This window comes from Bos grunniens, chromosome 3 (assembly GCF_055505025.1).
Source record: "Bos grunniens cultivar Pamir isolate PY7600 chromosome 3, Bosgru_T2T1.0, whole genome shotgun sequence".
NCBI lineage: Eukaryota > Metazoa > Chordata > Mammalia > Artiodactyla > Bovidae > Bos > Bos grunniens.
This window is the reverse complement of record NC_141167.1, coordinates 3787225-3811313: the sequence shown is the minus strand read 5'-3', so window position 1 is coordinate 3811313 and position 24089 is coordinate 3787225. Positions and strand designations below refer to the sequence as shown.

General features: G+C 56.5%; 1 protein-coding gene across 6 annotated transcripts in view; it reads right to left on the bottom strand.

The window, feature by feature from the left end:
* The window catches only part of PER2 (period circadian regulator 2), a 42599-nt gene extending 22143 nt beyond the window's left edge, over nt 1–20456 (bottom strand). For 3 of the 6 annotated variants that reach the window (XR_015154661.1, XM_086375495.1, XM_086375534.1), the window contains exons 1-9: nt 20256–20409; nt 10740–10987; nt 10032–10094; nt 8934–9088; nt 6912–7033; nt 5773–5974; nt 2207–2258; nt 991–1133; nt 600–678 (exon numbers count right to left, since the gene is read on the bottom strand). Coding sequence is in view for 4 of the 6 variants with exons in the window: in XM_086375495.1 (XP_086231621.1) it covers nt 600–678; nt 991–1133; nt 2207–2258; nt 5773–5974; nt 6912–7033; nt 8934–9088; nt 10032–10094; nt 10740–10969 (1046 nt within the window). In the remaining 2 variants the exon portion in view is untranslated. Of the gene's footprint in view, nt 1–599; nt 679–990; nt 1134–2206; nt 2259–5772; nt 5975–6911; nt 7034–8933; nt 9089–10031; nt 10095–10739; nt 10988–20255 lie in introns of all 6 variants that reach the window. The other 3 variants (XR_015154662.1, XM_086375503.1, XM_086375514.1) reach the window with 2 other exon arrangements.
* Between the last annotated feature and the right edge of the window lie 3633 nt (nt 20457–24089).

Below are 24089 nucleotides of genomic sequence, written 5' to 3'. Positions count from 1 at the left end.
GCCCGATTTCTGAACCAGGTTTAAACAAGGGTATGAAGACAGGCTCAACTAGAACGATGACCAGCTCCCCGGCATGTCTCATCTATGTAGCGTCCATATCTCAGGAGGTTTTAGTGTGATTCCATAATTATTTCATTGTCTATGTATAGTCGAGTGTTTTCATTGATTATTACACGTAACGTGCAGCCTGAGCTTTAGCTAAATAGCTTCAACATCAAAATCACGAAAATTCATTGAGCTTTATTTAGTTTTTAAGTAACTGCCAAGACAGTGATGAGACAGAAACTATCTGGGGCAGGGAACCTGCTGCTGTGAAGGACACTGCACTGACTCCAAGGCCAGCGGGAGAGGGAGGGGAGAGCTGGCTGGGGGGGGGGGGTGAGGGGGACCGGCCCGTGGGAGAGGGAGGGAGAGCTGGCTGGGGGGTGAGGGGGACCGGCCCGCGGGAGAGGGAGGGCAGAGCTGGCTGGGGGGGGTGAGGGGGACCGGCCCGCGGGAGAGGGAGGACAGAGCTGGCTGGGGGGTGAGGGGGACCGGCCCGCGGGAGAGGGAGGGCAGAGCTGGCTGAGGGGTGAGGGGGCCGGTGCTGCCTGGCTTACCTTTGGTCCACGTCCTGGAACAGACAATTTGGCGAATGTGTGGTTGTAAAAATTCTCTTTTCAGGAGGGATTCTAGGGGCTGAAAGAAAAGAATTTTGCACAGACTTCCGATTCGAATGTGGTTATATTAGAACATAATTTGTGGCCGGGGAAGAGGAGGCCACCCACAGTCCAGTGACGCCTGGACCCAGTGAGCGATGCGGGACCCAGAGCCTCTGGCTGACAGGGGAGGAGGTGTGGAGGGGCTACAGTGACACAGGTGGGTGGCGACCAAGTCTGGAGGGGGATGAGACTCTGCCTGAGGCTGGGAGAGGTGGGGGCTGGGAGCTCGCCTTACAGACAGGTATCTGAGCCTCAGGCGGAAGCCGGGAGCAGGCTGGCCCCGCCTTACCTTCGTAGCCCGAGTGCACTCTCTCTGCCAGCAGCACGCAGCACAGCTGGCTCTCGGCGCCCTGCCGCTCGCACACCTGGGCCAGGTAGGGCGTCATGCGGAACGGGTGGTAGTGGATCTCGCTCTCGTGGCTTTTGCCGACGCTGCAGAGGAGGGCGGGAGGAGAGGCCGGGGATTAGGGCAGAAGGGCTCGTCCTCTGTTGCTGGTTACCTCTCCAACAGCGGCTGCTGTGTCTCAGGGGTCCTTTACGTATTGCACAGATGTCCACGGAGCCGAGCAGGGCCCCTCACCCAGGCTGAGTCAGGCACGCTCCCTTGGTCTCTGATCTGTTCCTCCAGCCTGCAGGAGGGTCTGCGACCCAGCACCCTGCTCCTCTGCCCTTGCGCTCAGATGTCTGGGGACAGTGAGGGGACCATCAGACAGCCACTGGCCTGAGCAATGGGAGCGCTCAGGGGCCCTTCTCTGGGGCAGTTTGCATTTTAAGTGGGGGAAGGGCTGCTGCTCCAGTGCGGGGGTCCTAGCCCCAAATCCTGAGGGTACCCAACTCTGGCTGGGGTCACTCCTGACACTGCAGCCGGATGTTCAACAGGTCCCTTGATTCAGGGCCACAGACCTGTGGGCTTTCCCTGAGAAAACACACTCAGACCAAAGGCTACATGAGCTTCTGGGGTCCTCACAGACCTGTGGGGAAAGCTATGGGCTCTCCCTGAGAAAACACACTCAGACCAAAGGCTACGCAAGCTTCTGGAGTCCTCACAGAACCTGGGGTTCATGTCTTTCCGAAGGGGGGGAGCTGGCCAATTTCCCAGGTGACGGACTGTAAGTCTGGGCTGCCCAGGCTGACGTTCTTCACGAGCAGCAGGTCAGTCACCCCACTGTTGACCCATCTCTCCTAACTCCCCAGGCACATTTAAAATGTGGCTCGGGACTTCCCTGGCAGGCCAGTGATTAGGACTTAGTGCTCGCACTGCACAAGCCCAGGCTCGATCCCTGGGCGGGGAACTGAGGTCGCGCAAGCTGAGCAGCACGACCAAAAATGAAACAAAACAGAACGGCTTGGCCTATGGAAACGTGTCTTCACGCGGACTTTTCAGGACATGCGTGCCATGCGGCAGAGGTGCCCCTGCTGAGCCTCCACCCCAGAGAATGGGGCCTGGGCAGGCGGCGGGGCGAGGGCACTCCCGCACCTTCCCCACCTTCTGGAGCTGGGCTCACCTGACTCGGCAGAAGAAAGACTTCTCCTCCATGCATTCTTGAGTAAAAGAGTCTGAAAGAGAAAGTTCCCGTTACTCCACCCATCACGTGGCTGACCCCGGAACGTGCTTTTATTTCCCACGGATGAGGCTGGAGCAGGAGAACTGAAAGTCAGGGTGCAAAGCAGGTTTACCTGCCACCGAGCAGTCCTGACTGAGGTGAGGTCCAGTTCACGGGCAAGCACTCACGGAACCATGCCATGCTACGAGCATGGCCACAAGCAGACCAGCTAATGACAGATCTAGCTTTGGGAGGTGTACCCGCTCGTGGGCAGCGTGTTTACAAATAAACACCCAAGTATCTCAACCCAAGCATTTTTGGGGGGACTGCTGTTCTTGAGGTGCTGTCCAGTTGCAACCCCATGAACTGCAGCACGCCAGGCTTCCCTGTCCATCACCATCTCCCAAAGCTTGCTCAAACTCACATCCATTGAGTCAGTGATGCCATCCAAACATCTCATCCTCTGTAGTCCCCTTCTCCTCCCACCTTCAATCCTTCCCAGCATCAGGGTCTTTTCCAATGAGTCAGTTCTTCACCTCAGGTGGCCAAAGTATTGGAGCTTCAGCATCAGTCCTTCCAAAGAATATTCAGGACTGATTTCCTTTAGGATTGACTGGTTTGATCTCCATGCAGTCCAAGGGACTCTCAAGAGTCTTCTACAGCATTACGAAAACATCAATTCTTTGGTGCTCAGCTTTCTTTATGGTCCAACTCTCACATCTGTGCATGATTACTGGAAAACCGTAGCTTTGACTATATGGACCTTTGTTGGCGAAGCGATGACTCTGCTTTTTATTACACTGTCTAGGTGTGTCACAGCTTTTATTCCAAGGAGCAAGTGTCTTTTGATTTCATGGCTGCTGTCACCATCTGAAGTGATACTGGAGCTCAGGAAAATAAGTCTGTCACTGTTTCCATTGTTTCCCCATTTATTTGCCATGAAAGGATGGGACCAGATGCATGATCTTAGTTTTCTGAATGTTGAGTTTTAAGCCAGGCTTTTCACTCTCCTCTTTCACCTTCATCAAGAGGCTCTTTAGTTCCTCTTGACTTTCTGCCATAAGGGTGGTGTCGTCTGCATATCTGAGGTGATTGCTATTTCTCCAACAATCTTAATTCCAGCTTGTGCTTCATCCCGTCTGGCATTTCACAAGATGTACTCTGCATAGAAGTTAAATAAGCAGGGTGACCATATCCAGCCTTGACGGACTCCTTTGCCGATTTGGAGCCCGTCCATTGTTCCACATCTGGTTCTGTCACTTCCTGACCTACATACACGTTTCTCTGAGGCGGGTAAGGTGGCTGGAATTCCCTTCTCTTGAAGAATTTTCTACAGTTTGTTGTGATCCACATAGTCAAAGGTGTTAGTGTAGTCAGTAAAGCAGATGTTCCAGAGATGCTGGCAATTTGATCTCTGGTTTCTCTGCCTTTTCTAAATCCAGCTTGAACATCTATAAGTCATCAGTTCACATACTTCTGAAGCCTCGCTTGCAGTATTTTGAACATTACCTTGCTAGTATACGAAATGAGTGCAACTGTGCGGTAGTCTGAACATTCTTCGGCATTGCCTTTCTTTGGGATTGGAATGAAAACTGACCTTTTCCAGTCCTGTGGCCACTGCTGCGTTTTCCAAATTTGTTGGCATATTGAGTGCAGCACTTTCACAGCATCATCTTGTAGGATTTGAAATAGCTCAACTGCAATTCCATCACCTCCACTAACTTTGTTCACAGTGATGCTTCCTAAGGCCCACTTGACTTCACACTCCAGGATGTCTGGCTCTAGGTGAGTGATCACACCATCGTGGTTATCTGCGTCATTAAGACCTTTTTTGTACAGTTCTTCTGTGTATTCCTGCTGCCTCTTCTTAATATTCTCTGCTTCTGTTAGGTCCATACCATTTCTGTCCTTTATTGTGCCCATCTTTGCATGAAATGTTCCCTTGGTATCTCTCATTTTCTTGAAGAGGTCTCTAGTCTTTCCCATTCTATTGTTTTGTAATAGAAGCAACTCAGGGCATTTCACAGCTTACATCAATCCTTACTTTAAAATTTAAATGTCTAGCAAAAACATGAGTTCAACCGGGTGATCTCATTAGAGATGAAAGAACAGTGTTTTCATAATAAACACAATTTAAGAAAAGATATCTTAGATTTTGGTCTTTCTCATAAAGCTTCCTCTACTCAAAACAAAGAAACCACCACCAACAAAAGACAAGGAAAAGTAGAGAATTACTGGTTAGGGAAGATGATATAAAATTACTGGCCTGGAAAGGCCTTATTTTCTATTCAGATAACGATGCAGTCCCAGGCATCCCGGGGGACGGTGCCAGCCCGTTCACACTGTGAGCCCACACACAGAGCAAGCCCCCTCCCTGCAGTGACCAGGAGCTGAGCGGTGCTCCTGACACTGGCTGCAGCCTGAGCAATGTGGCTGCACAGTTCCTGGGCTGGGGCTTCAGGTGGAAGCAGATGGCTCAACCCCTGAGGTGTGAAACGTGTGTTCCCTCGTTACAAGTCAACCTTAGAGCAAACTGTGCCCTGGCCCAGGGTGTCTGGGCTTGGGCAGGAACAGCTGCTGAACTGCGGCTCTGACAGCGATGGTAAGGGCCTCGCTGCCTGGAAGCAGGGGAGGGGAGCACCACGGCATGGAGGCACCCGAGATTCAGGTGGAGGTGGATGTGGGCGGAGGAGCATTTTGATGACAGCGGAGACCTGATCCAGAGGCCAAGGACAGGAGTCAGTTTTGGGGGACGCAGCCAGTTTTGTGGGAGCTCTTGGTCGAGATCATGACCGAGGTCCAGCTTGTCCGGAGCACTCCCGGTCCCGTCCATTTCCTGCTCGTCTCTCCTGACTCCCTGGGTCTTCTCTTCGGGTCCATCTCAGCTTCGAGAACTCAGAGCCCAAAGAGGGGCTAATGACCGTCTAGGTGCAGATGGACACACTGCAGGACAAGGACACAGGACACTTGACCGTGAGAGCCCCGTGGCCAGGAGAAGAGTAGGGCGGGCTGGGAGCCCTGGGGCCTGGGGATGCAGCTGCCATGGAGCAGCCCGGAGCCTGCAGAGCCCGGAACAGCCAGCTGGTCTGAGCTGGGAGGACGGCGTGGTCTGTGTTCAGGGAGCAGCCTTGTGAGGTGCTGAGCTCCCCCTCCGCGCTGACATCAGCACACCGCCTGCAGGAAGCCTTCCTGATGTGCCTCTGTCCTTCCCTGCTCCCTGCAGCCTCGTCTCCAGACTTCGGCTTCCATCACCTTTCTTTCCAAAACACCTGACCTCCCTTAAAATCTTCTGAAGCCGTTTTCCCTTTCTGAAATCTACAAAGACTTTTTTCCTAAATTTATTCTGAACAAACAACCTTTAATCTTTCACAGACACGCCAGCCCTTTCTGGAGGGCACACTGGGGGACTGCAGCGGAGTCCAGTGGAGGGGAGGTGGGCAGCGGCCCCACATCAGGGGTCGCCCTGCCCGGCCCCCACCCTGCTGGGCTGAGTCCTCCCCGTGCTGCCCAGGGAGAAGGACCCTCACCTGCTTGGCGGCGGTCACTCCAGGGCGGCAGCTTGTACGGTATGGTGGAGCTATGGAACACGCTCACGTCATGGGGCGCCAAGAACTCCACAAACTTGGCGTTGTAGAAGGCGTCCCTCTTGCAGTGAAAGATGGAGGCCACTTGATCAGAGATGTACAGGGTCTTCCCGGTCACCAGGGACACAGCGGCCACGAACATGTCCTGGGACGTGGAGAACGTGACCCTGGTTGAGGCCGGGCAGGAGGGGACTGGACAGGTCACCCCCTGGAATCGGGGTCCCTCCAGAATCGGGCTGAGGCATGGGCAGGGAGCAGGATGAGTGAAGGGTCGGGGAGGCCTCTGGACCCCTCTCCCCAGCCCGGATGACAGTGATCGCACTTCTTCTCTTACATATACAGGGTCCCAGTGGGATACTGTTTGGAAAAACATGTGGGGTTCCACTGCCGAGCAGAACCTCAGCTGCGGGAATCCTCTGCAGCCGTCCCCCGCCCTGGCTTTGGGCATGGCAACTGCTGGCGGCTAGCCCAGGTGACGCGGGACGTGGCAGGGGCCTCAATCCCTGCCCAAACTCAGGCTCTCCTGGCCAACTGGCCCTCTGAGCTCGGGGCTGGGGTTCCCCAGGGGTTAAGGGGCTCCCCTGGGGTTAAGCTGCAGCAGAGGCACTGGAGGAGTGAGCTGGGAGGGTCAGGAGCCCCTTCCTTCTCCAGGCCAGGACTGCTGTGCTTCTGGGACCTCTGGGTCCCCACCTGCCCTTAAGTCTGTTCTCTTGACTGAAAACTGGGGGCGACTCACCCCGCTTCCCAGACCTCAGGGTGGGCCCCACCTGTGGGCTACTTGTGTCCCTCCCCTTCCCCCCATCACGTGGGGCCTCCCATCAGTGGGGGCTCACTCTCACGCCCTTGATGTGGGGTGGAGTCGCTTGGGCTGCGAGGGGTCAGGCTCAGAGAGCAGCACAAGCCAGCACATGGCCGCTGCTTCTGAATCCCTGACTTAAACTGTTTTCTTAAGGAAGGAACCCACTTCCTGAAAGTCCCGGCCCTGCTGCTATGAAGCCAGGGCTCGGCCGGCTCCCCCGGGGAGACTCGGCCAGCGGACACGAGCTTTCTGGGAGAAGACCCGGCTCCGGTCAGGCGCTCACCACGTTCTTCATGATGAACTCGGAGGTGATGCCCTCAATCTCGTGCACGGTGTAGGAGGACACGTGGGTGCTGCAAGGGTGGTTCTCGCTGGACATCAGCAGCTGGTAGTACTCCTCATTGGCTGCGGAGAGACCATGGGGAGGGCTTAGCTCGGTGCCTAACTCATGCCTTTCTCATGAGAAAGTGGGCACAGAACCAGAGAAGTGTGAAGGCTGAACAAACAGAAGTCCGGGTGTTTTTCCCCTGAAAAGTCAGATGGCCTTTGATGACAGAGCTTTTAAATCATTCTTAGGAACCTCTCAGGAACATTCCCAGGCTTCTCAGGAACACGACCACACAGTCCACCTGAGCTCGCGTCCCCCACAGGCCTGTCTTTGTGATGCTATGACACGCTGCTGTTTCCAGGCAGGACAGTGGGACAGCCCCCTGTACCCACCCCCTCGGTGGCTGGACACTCCCATCTGGACTGAATCGACTCTTAGAAACACACCTGGCACGGAAGCAACCCAGGGAACAAACTGTGTACAAAAGAACTGAAGATGCTGGCCACTCATGCTGGGGCACCACACAGGGCGGCAAGGCCACTCTGCCGAGGGGCCCCGGGCGACCGGCTTCCGTGGCCAAGCCGTCCAGAGGGGCCCCGGGCGACCGGCTTCCGCGGCCAAGCCGTCCAGAGGGGCCCCGGGTGACCGGCTTCCGCGGCCAAGCCGTCCAGAGGGGCCCTGGGTGACCGGCTTCCGCGGCCAAGCCATCCAGGGGTGACCCCAGGTGCGGCGTCCTGGGCCTGGGCTCCTGGGGGTGGGCTGCAGGCGGAACAGTGCGCTAGCAACGCTGGTGCCTCTTCCAGGTCATGCTTTCCTTACCTGCCCGGAGACAGGGGCACCTGTGGTTACCTGAGACCCAGGGCAGGGGCACCGGCTCGGTGGAAGGCCAGGTCACAGAGCTGCTGAAGAAAGACTAAGCTCTACTGGGAGTTATTCATGGGATGTGGAATTTACTGAAACACAAGGCATCTGAGCCTTCTGGAGCCTGCAGTGTTTGTTCGTGGATTCCCGCACCGCCTCTGTGAAGAGTCCAGCACGTGCTGTCTCAGGTAAAGGCCTCAGCTGATTTTGCTGTGTGCATGCTCAGACGCTTTAGTCATGTCCAGACTCTTTGCGACCCTAAGGACTGTAGCCCACCAGGCTCCTCTGTCCATGGGATTCTCCAGGCAAGAATACTGGAGTGGGTTGCCATGCCCTCCTCCAGGAGGATCTTCCTCCTCCTGGATCTTCCCGACCCAGGGATCCACCCTGTGTCTCCTGCATTGCAAGTGGATTGTTTACCGCTGAGCCGCCAGGGAAACCCTTCGATTCTACTGATGGTTCTGAAAGCTCTTCTGTGTTCTTCCATCTAATGATAAAATCCAAACAGACCCACAGAGGGAAGTGGCATATGGATCACGCAGGCCGTTACTGCCTGGGATGGAAAAGGTCACTGGGCCTACCTGCCCGCCTTCCTGGTGGAAAGACTACCACAGTAGAAACTCACACGTTTAGAAAAATGAGGCAAAACAAAGAAAATTGGGGCGACACCCTCCTCGTGTCCCCTCACATGATTTTTTAAAGGCAAGCCCTCAGCCTCAGGCTGGGTTGGGTGTGGGGGCTGCTCACAGCCCCAGCCCACATGCACATCAGCACTCTCTGGCCAGAGGCACTGGACACTCCTCTCTGGCCAGGAAGGCGCTGGACACTCCGGAACGTGACGGGACCCCAGCCCAGGGTACAAAAGCTCCATCTTGTATTAATAAGCATGTTTCTCTTATTGGCTGGTTTTCTACCTGCTTTTTTTTCCTTTCCTCTAAAAGTCACATACAATAGAAAACTTAAGATGAACTCAGGTTTTCAACCAGCTGCAATTTCATCAGACTTCTATGATTTCCTTCTGCTATTTCAGGACTGAGTTTCAGAAAATCAACCCAGTCTAAGCTCTGATCTGGGGAGATCTGAGACTTACCGCTACAGGTTGGAACAAACACCTACCTTTCACCTGCTTCACGCTCCTCAGGGCGTACTTGAGGGTCGCCAAGGTGCTGGCCTTCCCCTTGGCCTTCCTGTCCGCGGGGAGGTGGACCTTCAGCTCCTTCAGCGTTTTGATGAGCTCTTTGTGGGCATCGGCTTTGGTGGACTGCTCGCTGCTGCGGAGTTGAAGAAGGACGTGATCACCCTAGGTGCCGCCTTCACTGTGCCTCTGGCCCAACTTCCCCACTGGGGTGCGAGGACGCTGCAGTCTGCGTGTTCTTGGTGGGCACGCAGGATGCAGGGGTGCCCCCGCCAGCTATGAAACCAAAGCTGCCTGCAGACGTGCCTTGCGTCCCTCGTAGGAAGAGGAACCGTGCCGGGAGAAGCAGTTCTCTAACCAGGTGAATGCTGGAGAGCGTCCTACCTGCTGGCTCTTCTCTACCAGCAAGGCCCTACCCACCACCTGACCAACCCGCCCCACTGCTGAGCTCTGTCTTCCTTCCGGTCTCAGACAGAGAAGGAGTGAGTGATGGAGACCCCAGGGGACAGCATGGTGGCGTCCTGGACAAAGATGTGAGCAATGAGAAGACAGGAGAGGTGAGGAGACCAAGTGTATACGGAGGACCTTCAAATCCAAGGATACAGGGATGTGGGCACTGGCAGAGGGGGACAGGCTGTTTAGACAGAGGATCCAGAGAGTGACGGGATTGGGCCTCAGGGGTGATGGCATAGCGCCCCCAGGCCCGAGACTGAGGTCTGAATTTTGCCCTAGTGGTGATGGGAAAGCATCTGTCAATATGGAATTAAGGACATGTTTGTCACAAACACCTAAATAAACAGGTCAGGAACATTCCAGGTACGTGTCTGAGATGCAGACAAGGCCTGCCAAGTCAGAGCCGGAGAGGCTGCAGGCCTGCGGCACCGTCAGGGGCTTGGAGCAGCCTGAGGGGCCAGTCGTCTGAAAGGATGAGGCCGGACTCACAGAAGGCACAGCTGCTCAGACTGACGGGCTCCAACAGAAGCTTGAAAACAGTCACATCACCCCCACAACCTCGTCTCATGACAAACCTTTCTCTCTCTCCGAAGGCCCTGAATGGAGGCCGTGGTAACTGGCCTTACCTGCAGCCGCTGGTGGACAGGCGGTGTTCAGACTTCGCCATCATTAGGCCAAAGGTTTCTGGACTAAAAGAACAAAAATAAATCCAAAACTCAGAAGAGCATGTCCATCCCTGTCCTCCCCATCCACCCAGGGATGACAGGCAAGTCAATCAGGAAAAACACGAGGTTAAGAGAAAACGAACGGAAAACCTCTGGATACCAGATAAGGAAGTTCTGGGCAATACAAACCCTAGCCTAGAGTAGCAAGTTCATGCTCTGTAAACTACTCAGCATCGTTCAGGGTTACCTGACTCTTCTGCCTCCTGAGATCTTGTCATCTCATCATGCATCTATCACAATCCTACACCCATATCACCATTATAAGGAAGGACAGACCTCAGGACAGTTTAGTTGTTAATAAGTTAATAAGACAGAGGATGAGATGGCTGGATGGCATCACTGACTCAATGGACGTGAGTTTGAGCAGGCTCCAGGAGTTGGTGATGGACAGGGAGGCCTGGCGTGCTGCCGTCCATGGGGTCGCAAAGTGTTGGACACGACTGAGCAATTGAACTGCACTGAACTGAACTGAGTTAATAAGATTTTCAAAACTCTTGAGACACTTGGTCATCACGACTTAAAGACTGCAAAAGCACTCACGCTACCACGGAACGAGACACCGAGAAAACAAAAGCCGGGCCTCGCCTCAGGGGCCTCGACCGCACCCACCCCTGGAGAGAGCCCGGTGGCCCCACCAGCAGCCCCAGCTCCCGGCCGCTGTCGCCACAGTCGCTGCCCTGCGAGTCCTGCCCCGTCGAGCCGTTCTCACTGGTCTCGTTCCCGCTTGAGCCACCGCTCATGTCCACGTCCTCCTGGAGGGCAGCTTGGCTGGCCCAGGGCTCTGCGGGCTCCTTGGATGGGTCGCTGGGGCTGGGTGTGTGGTCGGCGCAGCCATCCATTCTGGCTCCGGGGCAGAGCTGGCAGAGCAGAGACTGTGGTCAGGCGTGCGGGGGCAGGCGGCCTGTCAGGAGGGACGCCCTGTCGGAGCCCTCCTCCAGGTTCGCTGGGGGATGCGGGGTCAGCGGTGTGGCTCCTGTGCCCTGGGCCCCCAGCTACCCTGAACTGGGAGGGCAGCCACAGCCCCGGACACCCCTTTGCTGATGGCCCTCCCAGGGATGGGGGTGTAGCAGGGTTCAGATAGCTCAGCCATCACAAGTTATGGGAGACCCAGAGCAGGCTGCGGGTGGGGAGGCTTCAGGGGGAAATGAAGCTGAGGCAGGGGGGTTACTGCATGGAGAGGGCAGGGCAATGGGAGCCCTCATGGCGGCGGGGGGTGGGGGGGTCCATATGAAGCCAGCGTGGGGCCCACACTTTGTGGGGTCCATGCAGAGCCACAGACAGGTCAGAAGCAGCAGACTCTGGGAACTTCGTTTATTTGGACAGAAAGTTTCACTTTGGGGCTTTGGGGGGGTAGGTGGGTGGAGGGGGGCTAGAGAGAGAGACTGACCGGTTGTAGGCTGGGGTGAGTAAAGACAGTGAGGACCCAGGGCAGGAGGGCTGCACGGGAAGCCTAGGGACGGGAGACCAAGAGGTCACGGGGCAAAAGCAGGACCCTGGAGGCTGCCTCCCCAGGGTCCCGGCAGGACGCAGACCCTCCTGCGGACCCGGAGAGAGCTGGATGGAGGCCCCGCACGAGCGGATGTGGTCAGGGTTGAGAAAACTGCAAACAATGTGCAGCTCTGGGGCGACCAGGTGTGTGTGTGTGGCGGGGGCTGGGCCTGCTTCTCTCCCCTGGGCCTGGAGGGGCAGGAGGGGCCCCCAAAGCAGCGGGACCAGGCAACCTGCGGCCTGGCGGTGGGGGCATAAACCCCGCTCCACTCTCCTGGCCTTGGAGGTCAGGAAGCCAGAAAGTGGGGGGACACACAGACGCGGTTCCCAGAGGCCAGCCTTGGCTCCGAGCAGTGGCAGGAGAGCTGGAGGGCCCAGGCAGTGGACCCCCTCACCCAGAAGGCAGAATGTGCCCCCGTAGCTTTCCCATGCTCGGGGGCCTGGACCAGAGGCCGCAGCGGGAGGACTCTGGCGGACGTGGCTCTGCAGACAGGGTGGGGGGCGTGGCACGCGCTGGCTTGGGTAACCCCCGTGGTCGCTGTCCACAGCACACCAGGATCCCGTTCCAGGGGAAACAGGTGGTGACTTGCCCAGGCCACACACACAGCAAGAGGCAGCGCTGGATTCAGGGCCCCCTCCTCTCCAAGGATGGGGCCCGTGCAGAACCCAACCACAGCACTCTTTGCAAAACGAAAACAGCAGGTCTGATCAGACCCTGTGTGGTTCCCGAACCAATCAGCAGAAAGGAGCCAACTGCGGCTTCAGAAAAGAAGTGCAATGAAGACAAGAGAAATACAACCTGCAGGGCACAAGGAAACAAGCAAGTTTAGGACAGCACCGGTTCTATACCACAAACAAAATCAAGAAATGATGGATTCAATGAAACACGTAACGACAGATGAGCTAAAGCTGCAAACTGAGGTGGAAGGGTCACATTAGAACAGAGAATTATACAGATACAGTTTAGACTCAGCAGTGGAAAGGATGAGAGCGAGAAACGTCTTAAACATGCCCAGGGAAAGGGCTGATATTAAAGCCACATTTTTTTACCTGCAGATAACAGCTGTTTCTGCAAAAGACACCATAACAATGAGACAGAAACCACAGAGAGAGACACACACAGAAGGAAACCATCCTGAAGACAGATCTGTAGGTGCCTGACTCCCTGAGCTCCCGGCAACATCACGTGAGAAGGGTCGAAGCCTGGCTGTGTCCTGATGAAATGATGTTTTCAAGGAAAATGAAAATTCTACCCATGGAAAAAGCAAACAGTTTCCCTGTGAAGGACGCTAAGTCACGCTACTCTTGGACGTCTCTGCTGTGATATCAGATCTTCAGAACAGAAAGTCTACATGCCGAAAGGAGACAGCCAGGGCCACAGAGGAAGGCTGTTAGAGCATCTCACTGTGGTGTTAGACCAGCTGTTTACTGGTCCCGAATCACGAGAACCTCAAATGCCAGCTCTCTGCTGCGAAAGTCAGGAACAAACAAGCACATCTACCACTTGGTCTTCAACATTCAGGGAAGTTCTAGCTAACGTGATAGAGAATGAAAGGTGCTAACGTCTGGGAAGAGAGAGACGGAAGACTAAGAACAGCTGTTTCCACACAGAGATGCACCAGGTAAGAGCTATTGACCTGGGAAGATGCTCCACCTCGTTAAGACACGAGGAACCATGCAAAGAAAGGATGAGGCTTCCAAAGGGGAGCGGACCGGCGGCACCCTGGGCTGGCCAACAGGAGGGCTCCCGTGCTGGACCAACAGTCTTCCTGGAGCGGGGGCTCTGGGCACCTCCAGCCACGCTTACAGCCTGGCCCCTCCTCACCCCTGGGAAGCTGCTCCGTCCACACAGAGACGTGTGAGTGTGGGGCATGTAGGAAGAAAGACCCGGAAAGGACCACCAGCAAGGAGGCTACTGGCATCGTGTCCACCCGGCCCACCTGGCTGGGCCCAGCCTCAGCTGGCCCTACTGCAGTCCATGCGGGCCAGCTGAGCTCCTCTCTGCCCGGGGAGCAGAGCACGGCTCTGCTCTGCACGGGGGTCGCCAGCGCGGCGGGGCCCGACCTCCCTGCAGCCGCCCCCCGGGCCCAGGCTGGGCTCCGACCTCGGGGCCTGGCGTCTGCTGCAGCATCCAGCCAGCAGCTGGCCCGGTGGCCCGCACCAGCAGCTCCGCCTTCTCCCGGCCCCGTGGGCTGGGCGTCCCCTGTCTGGCCTTTCCCCCCGGGGTCACCGAGATGGCCGGGTCGTGGGAGCTTTGAGTCCCTCCCAGCTGCAGCCCAGGGCCTGGCGCACGGTGTGAGGGCACAAGCCCCGGGACATTTACGCTGAGGGGAGACTGTGCACTCAGTAAAAAGACGGAAGCCAGGCGCACTGCTGTGGGAAGACCCCAGGGCACAAACGGATGGCCACAGAACAACAGGAGTCGCCGTAAGGAGGACAGCTGGCGCTCTGCAGGGCTGATCTCAGCCGTCTCTGCCTACAGTGCTGGGGCCCGTGAGCGCAGAGAACGGGACCGCCTTCTTGCCCTCGTGGAGCTCACCTTCTAGTGCGGAAAAGAGACCGTCAGTGAGGGAACGGCGTGCAGGGCAGATGAGGGAAGCTGAGACAGAAGCAGAGCAGGGCTCCAGGGGTGGGAGCAGCTGGGTGCGAATCAGGAAGGGGGGCCAGGGAAGGCCCACAGACAGGTGACGCGCGACCTTGCACTTGCGCCCCCCGGTCGTGCTCACTCAGAGCCCCGCGGCCGCACTCCCCAAGCCTGCAGGCCTCGCTCCTGCCTGGTCACTGCGGGGCCCACACACGAGAAGTCTCTGCCGGACACGTGTGACCTTGGATGAAGCGCCAAGGTCACCACGGGGTGGGCCCCGGCTTCCTCCGCTGCTGTAGCCGAAGGGCTGGGTGAGGCAGCTGGATCCAAGGGGGCGTGGGCCCCCTGGGTGAGCTGGGACCACGGCCCCCCAGGGCGGTGCTGCCTCTCCATCCCTCCCTAGAACAGACTGTCCTTTTCTCTGCAGCCTTCCTTCATCTTTTTTTGGATAGTTTTTTCAATGAGACCCCAAGGGGCTGAGTGGCCAGCTGGGTGTCTGTGAAGCAGGGTGTCATCGTGTGTGTGTGTGTGTGTGTTTGTGTGTGTGTGTGTGCGCGCGCGCATGCACGTGTGTGTGTGTCTCTGTGTCACAGTCGTCTCTTCTGCACTCCCCACTCCCTCACCTCAGCTGCCCTGGGATTACACCTCCCAGTACAGGACCAGCATTTAAGCCTTAGTCTGCACGCTCTTTTAAGAGAACCCAAACCAAGACAGACTGAAGAGACTGAGAGGATGGGCCAGGGGGGTGGCAAGTGCAAAGGTCCTGAGGCTGGTGGGTCTGAGGAGGATGGATGCGTCTGGGGCAGAGGGCCAGGTGGAAGGCAGGTGGCTGACGTGCGGTCAGAGCCAGGCCGTGGCTGCTTTCTGCGTGAGATGGAAAGTGCTGTAGGGGCCTGTGCAACAAGGTCTGACTCACGTGCCAGCAGGGTTACAGGGCAGAGCAAGGTGGGAGCTGGGACACCTGTTAGGGGCTTCTCCGTGCTTTGCTTGCTTCCCAGGGTTCCCTGAACACTACCTGTCTCCCCTACAGCCCTCCCCAGATAAGCAGCGGGGCGGGGCCTTTCTGCTGAGTCAATTCTGAAGGGGAGGGGGCAGCAGTGGAGGGCTAAGTGAGCAGACCCTGGACAGTGGGACCTCTGGCAGGTTCCTCCACTTCCTGACCTCGGTCCTGGGCAAGTTCCTGCACATCCTGCGGCCCTGCTTCCCCGTCTGTAAGGTGGGCCACAGCAGCACCCACCACCCACTGGCTGCTTAGAGGCTTGAAGGACAGTGGTTCAGTGTATGGAATGCAGCGAGCCTCCAGCAAGGGCTGGCTTTTACGGTCCCTAGGGGCTTCCCTGGTGGCTCAGACGGTAAAGAGTCCGCCTGAAATGCAGGAGACTGGGGTTTGATCCCTGGGTTGGGAAGATCCCCTGGAGGAGGGCAAGGAAACACACTCCAGTATTCTTCCCCAGAGAATCCCATGGACAGAGGAGCCTGGCGGGCTACAGTCCGTGGGGTTGCGAAGAGTCGGACACAACTGAGCGACTAAGCACAGCATAGCACAGCCAATCACTAGAGGAAAAGAGACAGGGTAAGAGGAAAACAATTTTTTTTTTTTTTAAAAAGGAGATAGCTCGTTGTCAAGAGTGCTGTCTCTGGCTGCCCCGTGGAGGAGGCCTGCACACGGTGCTTCCACACGCCCGGGGCTTGTCACCCAGATCCTCGGAGAAGCCCTGGTTTTCACGGGTCCCAGGCCCTGAGAGTGTAGGGCAAGCATGGCAGAAACGGGAGACAACAGACCAACCGTCTGAGCCTCATTATTCCAGAAAAAGCGTCGCTCAGCACCGACAGCTCTAACTGACTGACCTCATTTTGCCAAGTTGGCAAAACCAACGTGCCTGTCAAAGCAGACTTTGCCTCCTGCCTTCCACAATCGTCCACTGAGCGCCCGCCCTCGCCAGCGTGCCAGGGCTCCGTGGAAGCCCCGGGAAGCCTGTGTTTCCACCAGGGCGGGGGGGGGGGGGGCGGCGCATTCCTCATGAGTCCAGGGGCCCGGGGCAGAAAGGGACCGCCTGGCTGCAGAGGGGCTAAGGGGAAGGCAGGCGGGCGTCTGCTGCCAGAGACCTGCCACGGCCACTTCTGAGACGTCCACACGTGGGAGCTGCTCTGGGGAACAGCCAGACGGAAGGAAAGTTGCTGCGCTCACGCCCTTGACCCGGGCCCCTGGCCACGTCTTCAGTAGCCAGGGCTGCTCGGCCAGGACAGAGGAACACTTAGAAAGTGCCGTCCACGGTGAGATCATCGTCTGGGCTGGCTTTGCGGCACTCGGGACTGGGAGGAAGCTGGCAGGGAGGTGGAAGAGAGCAGAAACCTGCCGACGCTGGATGGGGCCTTCGTTCCCCGTCCTCTCTGCTTGCACACACACTCACAGCTTCCACAATAAACAGTAGAAAGAAACGGGGAACGAAAACATAGCCTGAGCCCCAGCGCTGCCAGGACGGTAAACGCTTCCTGTGCGCACCACCCCTGGTCTGAGGGGGACGTGCCCTTCTCTGTGGAAAGCAGAGACCAGAAATCAGGGCAGGCTCAATTACCGAAGACCAGCTGAAATGGAAGATGAGACACCTGCCGATGGTGACACCTTGCTGTGTGTCCACAAATTGAGCCCCCAGCCCCAGAGGCAGATGCTGCTGGCCCCTAGGGGCCCCTGGTGGTCCCCATCCCCACCCCTGCTCCCTACTTCCACCCCAGGTCCCCACGAGCCTGAGTTCTCACAGCCTGGTTCACTCCCCCTGTTTCTGAACTTTACGTAACAGGGACCTCACAGCCTGTACTTTGTTTCTGAAAGCCCTCGTATTTTACAGTCCCAAATATTATAACCCGGTTGCTACTTCCTGGCAGGAGCCAATTCCCTGAGGCCAGGCTGCTGTAATCTGGAGAAAATGTTTGTCCTGCTGAATAAACACTGGCACTCTCCATGGAAACCGCTGGTAACCAAGGAAAATGTGACTGCAGCCATCCAAATATGGAAGAGAAGGTGGCTGGGGAGAGGCGTGTTCTCCTCCCTAAGACCCCTCAGGCATTCTTAGCTGCACCACCTTTAAGAAGCACAAGATTTAAAACAGCAACGCAAAAGCCTCTTTTGCTTTTTTTGCTTAAGGCTGGCTTCAGTGTCTGGGTGCCCGGGACCAGCCCAGCTGTTCCGATTCTTCTCAGGAAGGGGGCGAGGACTCTCAAGGCCTTCAGGGGCTGGGGAGACCCAGCACTCAGCCCGGAGCCCCCTCCATCTTCGGAACTGCCCGCCTCTGATAACACAGTGGCCTTGGCCCTGCCCGTGACCTGCACCGCTCGCCTGTTCACTGACTGCTTCTGCTCCGCTCTAGACTTGGAAATACAGTAACCAGCTTGTTGCAGAGGTGCCTACGGAGAGCTCAGAGGTCGGGTCCGGGCCCCCTCCGGGGTTCTCCGCTGTTGGCAGGCGGCCCGCCTTCCGCAGGGCGCAGAGCGTCTGCAGAGCTGTCGGCAGGGTGCGTTTCTAGGCAGCTTTGCCGAATGCGGTAGTTCTCAGTGACTCGCTTTCTCTGGACAGAACGCTGAGCGGTCCCGCCAGCGACTCAGGGACCTGCCAGAGCCTGAGATTTGTTGAGGCCCCGTGAGGTTATTACATCATCATTTAAAAACAGAGGCGTGCCCACCAGTTATTTTTCTGAAAGTTCAGTGTGGGTGAGAAATAGTGCAAATGAGAGGAACTTTCCCTGTTCCCTTCTAAGCCTCACAGACGAACACCACGTGCCCTCAGGTGGGTCATGTTCCCTGTCTCCTGTCTCCCGTGGGAATCGTCTGCAGAGGAACAGAATCCGAAAGGCTAGGGATGAGGGACTGACGTATATACACTGCTAGGTACAGCTGTCTCTAGATCACTAAAGAGAACCTACTGTACAGCAGAGGGAAAGCCACTAAAATGTTCTGTGGTGACCGAGAGGGGACGGAGGTCTCAGAAAGAGGGGATATATGTATATGTAGAGTCAGACATACACAACAACAGCTGATCCACTTTGCTGTAGGGCAGAAATGAACACACTGCCAAGCAACTATACTCCAATAAGAACGGAAAAAACAAAAAAAGCTAGAGATGGAAACAGACCTCAGAGATCACCTACCCTGAGCCCAGCCTCACAGACGAGCCCTTGAGGCGGGGGTGTGGCGGGCGCTGGGTCACCAAGCAGCAGCCCAGGGCCGGGCAGGCAACAGCCCCCCGCTCCCCCCAGCGCCCAGCCCCCGCTGCAAGCCCGGGCTGCGTCCGTTCTGAGCCAGTGTGAATCACAGCGAGACAACAGCGACAGATAACTGCCAACACCCACGGCACCATCCCTGTTGGCATATCACGTTGCTTCCACTGAAGAAACAGGAGTCCCTTTCCTCATTTTACTCAGATGCCTTACAGAAAGTGATTGTCATTTAGTCGCTGAGTCGTGGCGGACTCTTTTGCCACCTGATGGACTGTAGCCTTTCAGGCTCCTTTGTCCGTGGGATTTCCCAGGCAAGAAAACTGGAGGGGGTTGCTTTTTCCTTCTCCAGGGGATCTTCCCGACCCACTAATCACTTTTTGTGAGGGAAAAAAAATCACTTTCTTCGTGACAAAAAGTGATTAGCCTTGAATTTAAAACTCAGTTTTGAAGAAAAGCCTTCAGGTAGAGCTTTTCCCTCCTTAGCCACACCAGCCCAGGACCACAAACCCCGGCTGGGGGAGGGGCTGGGTGACTCCGTTTGCAGCAAGACAGGAGGTCAGTGGCCCTGCTGTTATTGGATGTGGGTGATGAGAGGTATTCGTGGAGGGGCTTCTGCCATGGAGCTGGGGTTCTTAATGTTTGGGGGACCTGAGGGCCCTTGCCCTCCAAATTCCAGTTCACTCAAGATTCGGCAACACCCAATCCCAGGCCTTCGAAGAACTTCTGAAGTTCATCCTGATCCGGATAAAGACCCTCAGGATGATGGAAAGACCCTGCAGGCACCCTGAGCCTGGGCTTGGCCCTGCCATGCTTTGCGCCCAGCAGACAGTTGGGCCTCAGTTTCCTCATCTGCCAAGCTAAGGGGTTACCCTGGATGATTTCCAGGGTACCTTCTGGCTCTATTTTTCTGTGAGTGTGAATCAGCTTTCCCAACTGGTTTCTTCTGTGTAGGTTACAGAAGCCCTGGCAACCGAGTTGTCATCGCTTACCCTGGCCTTCCTGGAGGGGTAAGCAGGCCCCACCCCACCCCCCACCCACACACACTGGTTCCTATCCAGGACTTGCCAGCCAAAGTCCAGCCCAGAAGGATAATGTGATGGCTGTATCACAAAACAGGACCCTCCCCCTTCTTCTACCGACCTAGGAGAGGGAATAAACACAGAGTCCAGGGTGGGCAAAGGGGATGAGCATCCGTGCTCAGGTCCAGCATCCGTCTTGTCCTTCTGCTCACCTATTCGAGGGGACCCATGGGCTGTCCAGCTAGGGCTCCTAGACCAGTGGCCACCAGTGGCCTTTCCTGAGCTGGAGACCTGGCTCTGTGTCCGCAAGAGCAGGAAACCAGCTCCCCAAGGGGCCTTCCATCTTCCCAGAGGCTGTGGCACTGACCCTTGGTTGCCTTGGCCTTCCTCAGCCTTCCCTCCTTGGGGGATGGGGGAAAGAAGGGGAAAAGAGGAAGGGTTCCTAAAAGAAAATCGTCTAAGAAGGACAGCTCGCTGTACAGCCCCTCAGTAGCTCTGTGACCTCAGACATGGGCCTGACCTCTCTGGATCTCAGTTTCTGGATCTGCCAAATGGGAATAACGACCCCCCCCCCCCCCCCGCCCCAGGCCGGTTTCAGGATGAGTGAAATAGCCCAGCAGACCCTCCGATTGCATCTCTGTGGACTAGAGGATCCTCTGCCGTCGCCCGGAGCCGGCCCACGGAGACCCCAGGCCACCACCCGCCCCCCGAGGCAGGGGCCAGGGCTGTCCCGCCGGCGGTTACGTAACCAGAGAGCTAGGCGGCCAGAAGCCGGTCTGCGCCCAGGCCGGCCCGCCACGCCCGCCGCGTCGCCCGCACTCACCGGAGCTAACCAGTCCGCTGGACGATCCGCGCGCGGCCCGCCGACCCCGCCGCCGCTGCGGCCGAAAGCAGCGCGTATTCGGCAGGGCCTCTCGCTGCCGCCGCCGCCGGCGCGGACTCGCCGCTGTCACATAGTGGAAAACGTGACCGCTCTCCGCGCCCGCCCCCAGCGCCCGCCATTGGCGGCGGTGCCGCCTCATCTGCATACTTGGGGGGCGGGGCCTGGGAGTGCTGTGCGTCCATTGGCCGCAGCGTCCGTCGCTCTCTTTACATAAGACGCACATGGAACTCCATGTTCCCCGATTCGGTTACTCAATGAAGACGCGGCGGGCCCGTGGCCCCCCCCGCCTCGTCCTCTGGAGTGGTCCCTTCCACTTCCGGCCTCGGCGACTTCCATTCAAGACGAAGGGCATCCACGGGCCCGGGGAGCTCGGAGTGGCGCGTACCACTGCGGGGCGAGGGGCGGGCTGGGCGCGGGTCGGGGAGGGGCTTCAGGGCATCCCTGCCAGGCCCTCCCCCGGAGCCGAATCCCCGCTGAAGCCCACCCCCAGAGACCGTCACCTCTAGCCACGGCCAGAGACATACCCCACCCCCCGCAAACCTCCTCATTCACTCCCTTTCATTCATTTACTCCGTATCCATTCATAGCTTGCTGCAGACTGGGCGGCTCTGCTGGAGCTTCGGGTGCACGCCCACCCAGGCAAGCGAGGTCGATTCTAGCCCAGATCTGTCAGGACAGATGGCCTTTTCTTACTTTTCAGATTATGCGTCGCAAGTTTTTGGTTCAGCAAATAGGGTCCTTGTTACTCAGGGGATGTACAAAAAAGAAATAAATGATGTTGTCCCTGCCCTCAAATCGCGTCATTCGGGAGAAAGGACCATCTTCTGAAAAGGGAACTTGATTAAATACTAAACTGGGAAGTGTGGATCAGAAATTAACCGGGGCAAGAGTTATGCGCAGAGGTTCCGTGGAGGAGGCAGCACTTGAAGAGTGGCGTTTGGAAAAGGAGGGTTTACCGAAGGCAGAAGCCACAAAGACATGAGCCCGGTATAGCAGGCTCTGGGAGAGAGCTCTGTACTCTGAGCACCTTGGCTGCGGCAATTTGCTCTTCAGTAAGCACTGTTTAGGGCTTGTGAAGAAGCCCCCAGCCTTCTGTCTATAAAGTGTCAGGAGAGTGACTTACCTGGTGATCTGGTGGTTAGGACTCCTGGCTTCCAATGCATGGGGCTCAAGTTCTATGCCTGGTCAGGGACTCAGATCCCACAGGCTTTATGGCACAGCCAAAAAATAAAATTTTAAGTGTCAGGAGAGTAGAACTTCCTCTCAGACAAGGTAGAGGGCCAAGGCTTTCTGGTGGGACCTGAAACACAGGCAGGCTCCAAGGCAGCTCAGCTGCACCCGGCTCTACAATTGCAGGGTCCGACGTGGGAAGCAAGGTTGGTTGGGTTTGGAAGGGCAGAGGGGCCTGTGGAATCTCCCTCCACGTGTACATTCTTCTTCCTGGGCGAAGGAAGGAAGAGTCATGATCTGGTGGCCTGAAGCAGACTAAGCTGCTAGTTCCGGAAGCCAAACGCACATTGAGGATTTCCCCTGCCCTCGGCAAAGTGTGTGTGCAACTTCCTCGGACACAGATGCAAAGCCGGGCAACGCCAAGCTGATCAGGACAGTCCTTCCCACATAAGTCCTGGCAGGCCAGCTGCGCACTGCACACTCCTTGCTGAGAATGGCCCCTCCCGTTTGTCTGATATTGACGCCTTGACGACTCCCTGCCCCCTCCTGAATAAACCTACACAAATGCCGAGCAAATCCAGGCCCAGCTGCACCTTGCACACACCCAGAGCCTTTTGTGTCTTCACCTACATTGACGTCAAGGATAAGCTCCTTTGTTCTGGAAGTGAGAGAAAACAGGCGGCTCATTCACATCACACAGAGATTCTCCTCCTGCTCAACTTCTCTTTGGTTTTGCTCCATATCCAGGCTTCAGCCTAATGTCATTTCCTATCTAAATTTAGCCTTTTCTATTTCTACCCATCAGTTCAGTCACTCAGTCGTGTCCAAGTCTTTGAGACCCCATGGACTGCAGCAAACCAGGCTTCCCTGTCCATCACCAACTCCTGGAGCTTGCTCAAACTCATGTCCATTGAGTCAGTGATGCCATCCAACCACCTCATCCTCTGTTGTCCCTTTCTCCTCTTGCCTTCAATCTTTCCCAGCATCAGGGTCTTTTAAAAAATGAGTCAGTTCTTCACTTCAGGTGGCCAAAGTATTGGAGTTTCAGCTTCAACATCAGTCCTTCAGTTGAATATTCAAACTGATTTCCTTTAGGATGGACTGGTTGGATCTCCTTGCAGTCCAAGGGACTCTCAAGAGTCTTCTCCAACACCACATTTCAAAAGTATCAATTCTTTGGCACTCAGCTTTCTTCACAGTCCAACTCTCACCTATGACTACTGGAAAAACCAATAGCTTTCACTAGACTGACCTTTGTCTGCAAAGTAACGTCTCTGCTTTTTTAATATGCTGTCTAGGTTGGTTATAGCTTTTCTTCCAAGCAGCAAATGTCTTTTAATTTCATCACGTCAGTCACCATCTGCAGTGATTTTGGGGCCCAAGAATATAAAGTCTGTCGCTGTTTCCATTGTTTCCCCATCTATTTGCCATGAAGTGATGGGACTGGCTGCCATGATCTTAGTTTCCACCCATAAATCTGGTAAAAAGTGAAATCCATTTTTTAGGAATTATCAAACACTATGAACCTTGACAACTCTTTGGAACTGAATCTGTGTTCAGTGTCTCATGGCTCCTGTCTTCATTCTTGTTGTTGGAAATGGTCATTCCCTCCACTGATACTTGGTGACAGCTGAGTACTGGGGGTGTGCAAAGATGCATCTCGTTGGAGCCTCTGCTTATAAGGAGCTTGCAACGTAGGAGGGTGATGAGGGAGGTCTGGGGACAATTTCAAATAAGATGGATCGTGAGTCCCAGGAGAGTGGCATAGGTCTGGTGGAAGCAGCCACCCCATTGCCAGCTGCGGGGTGGTAACTTCCAGAGCCAAGGTGATGGGTGAGCATGTGTGTGTGTGCGTGTGTGCATTCAGGTGCACACATTAGTGCTGTCAGGTTGGAGGAGGAGGGGAGAAGATATCTTCTCCTGGTCAGTCTATACGTACCCGGAAATGTGCTTGGATTAGCTGTCACGTCTCGCACAGGACTCTTGGCCTTGTGGGGAAGGCAGGCGAGCACAAAGGAAACCTGGGTGTGGGGTTGGCAGCCCGGCCCAGCTGCCTGAGGAACGCTGTCCGTGGAAAGAGCTGGCCTCTCGTCTCAGCCTTCTCCCTGCCTCCGAGCTGCTCGGCCTGCACCTCCGCCCACTCAGCCTGGGCCCTGCCTGGAGGGCCCCTCTGCGCCGGGCCTCCGGGCCTCCGTGTCCCTGCCAGGACACTTGCTGGCTCACTCACTCGCTCCTGCACTCAGTCGGCCAGCTGTTTACTGGGCAGCTACTGTGTGCCGAGCACTGCGCTGGCCACCGCTTCTCTGGTCCTGGATCCCATGATTTGTGGGCCAGTGAGCTAAGGCACGAGCTGGGAAGAGAATGATGAGGTCTGTGAGTTGGGGGGGTGCTCTCATGTCCTCTCTAGGCAAATGGAGGGGACCCTGTTGGCCTGTCTGGCTTCGCAGAGCCCTTTCCTGGGTTTAGGAACCCTGGAGACGAGAACTTGGACCCTGAACCTCCCTCTCCAGCCTCCTCCATGCTGGGCACTGAGGCAGTTCCTGTCCGGGAGACCCTTAGCCAGCTCCCAAAATGGGACCCAAGCTCATGGGCAGCTCTGTCCAG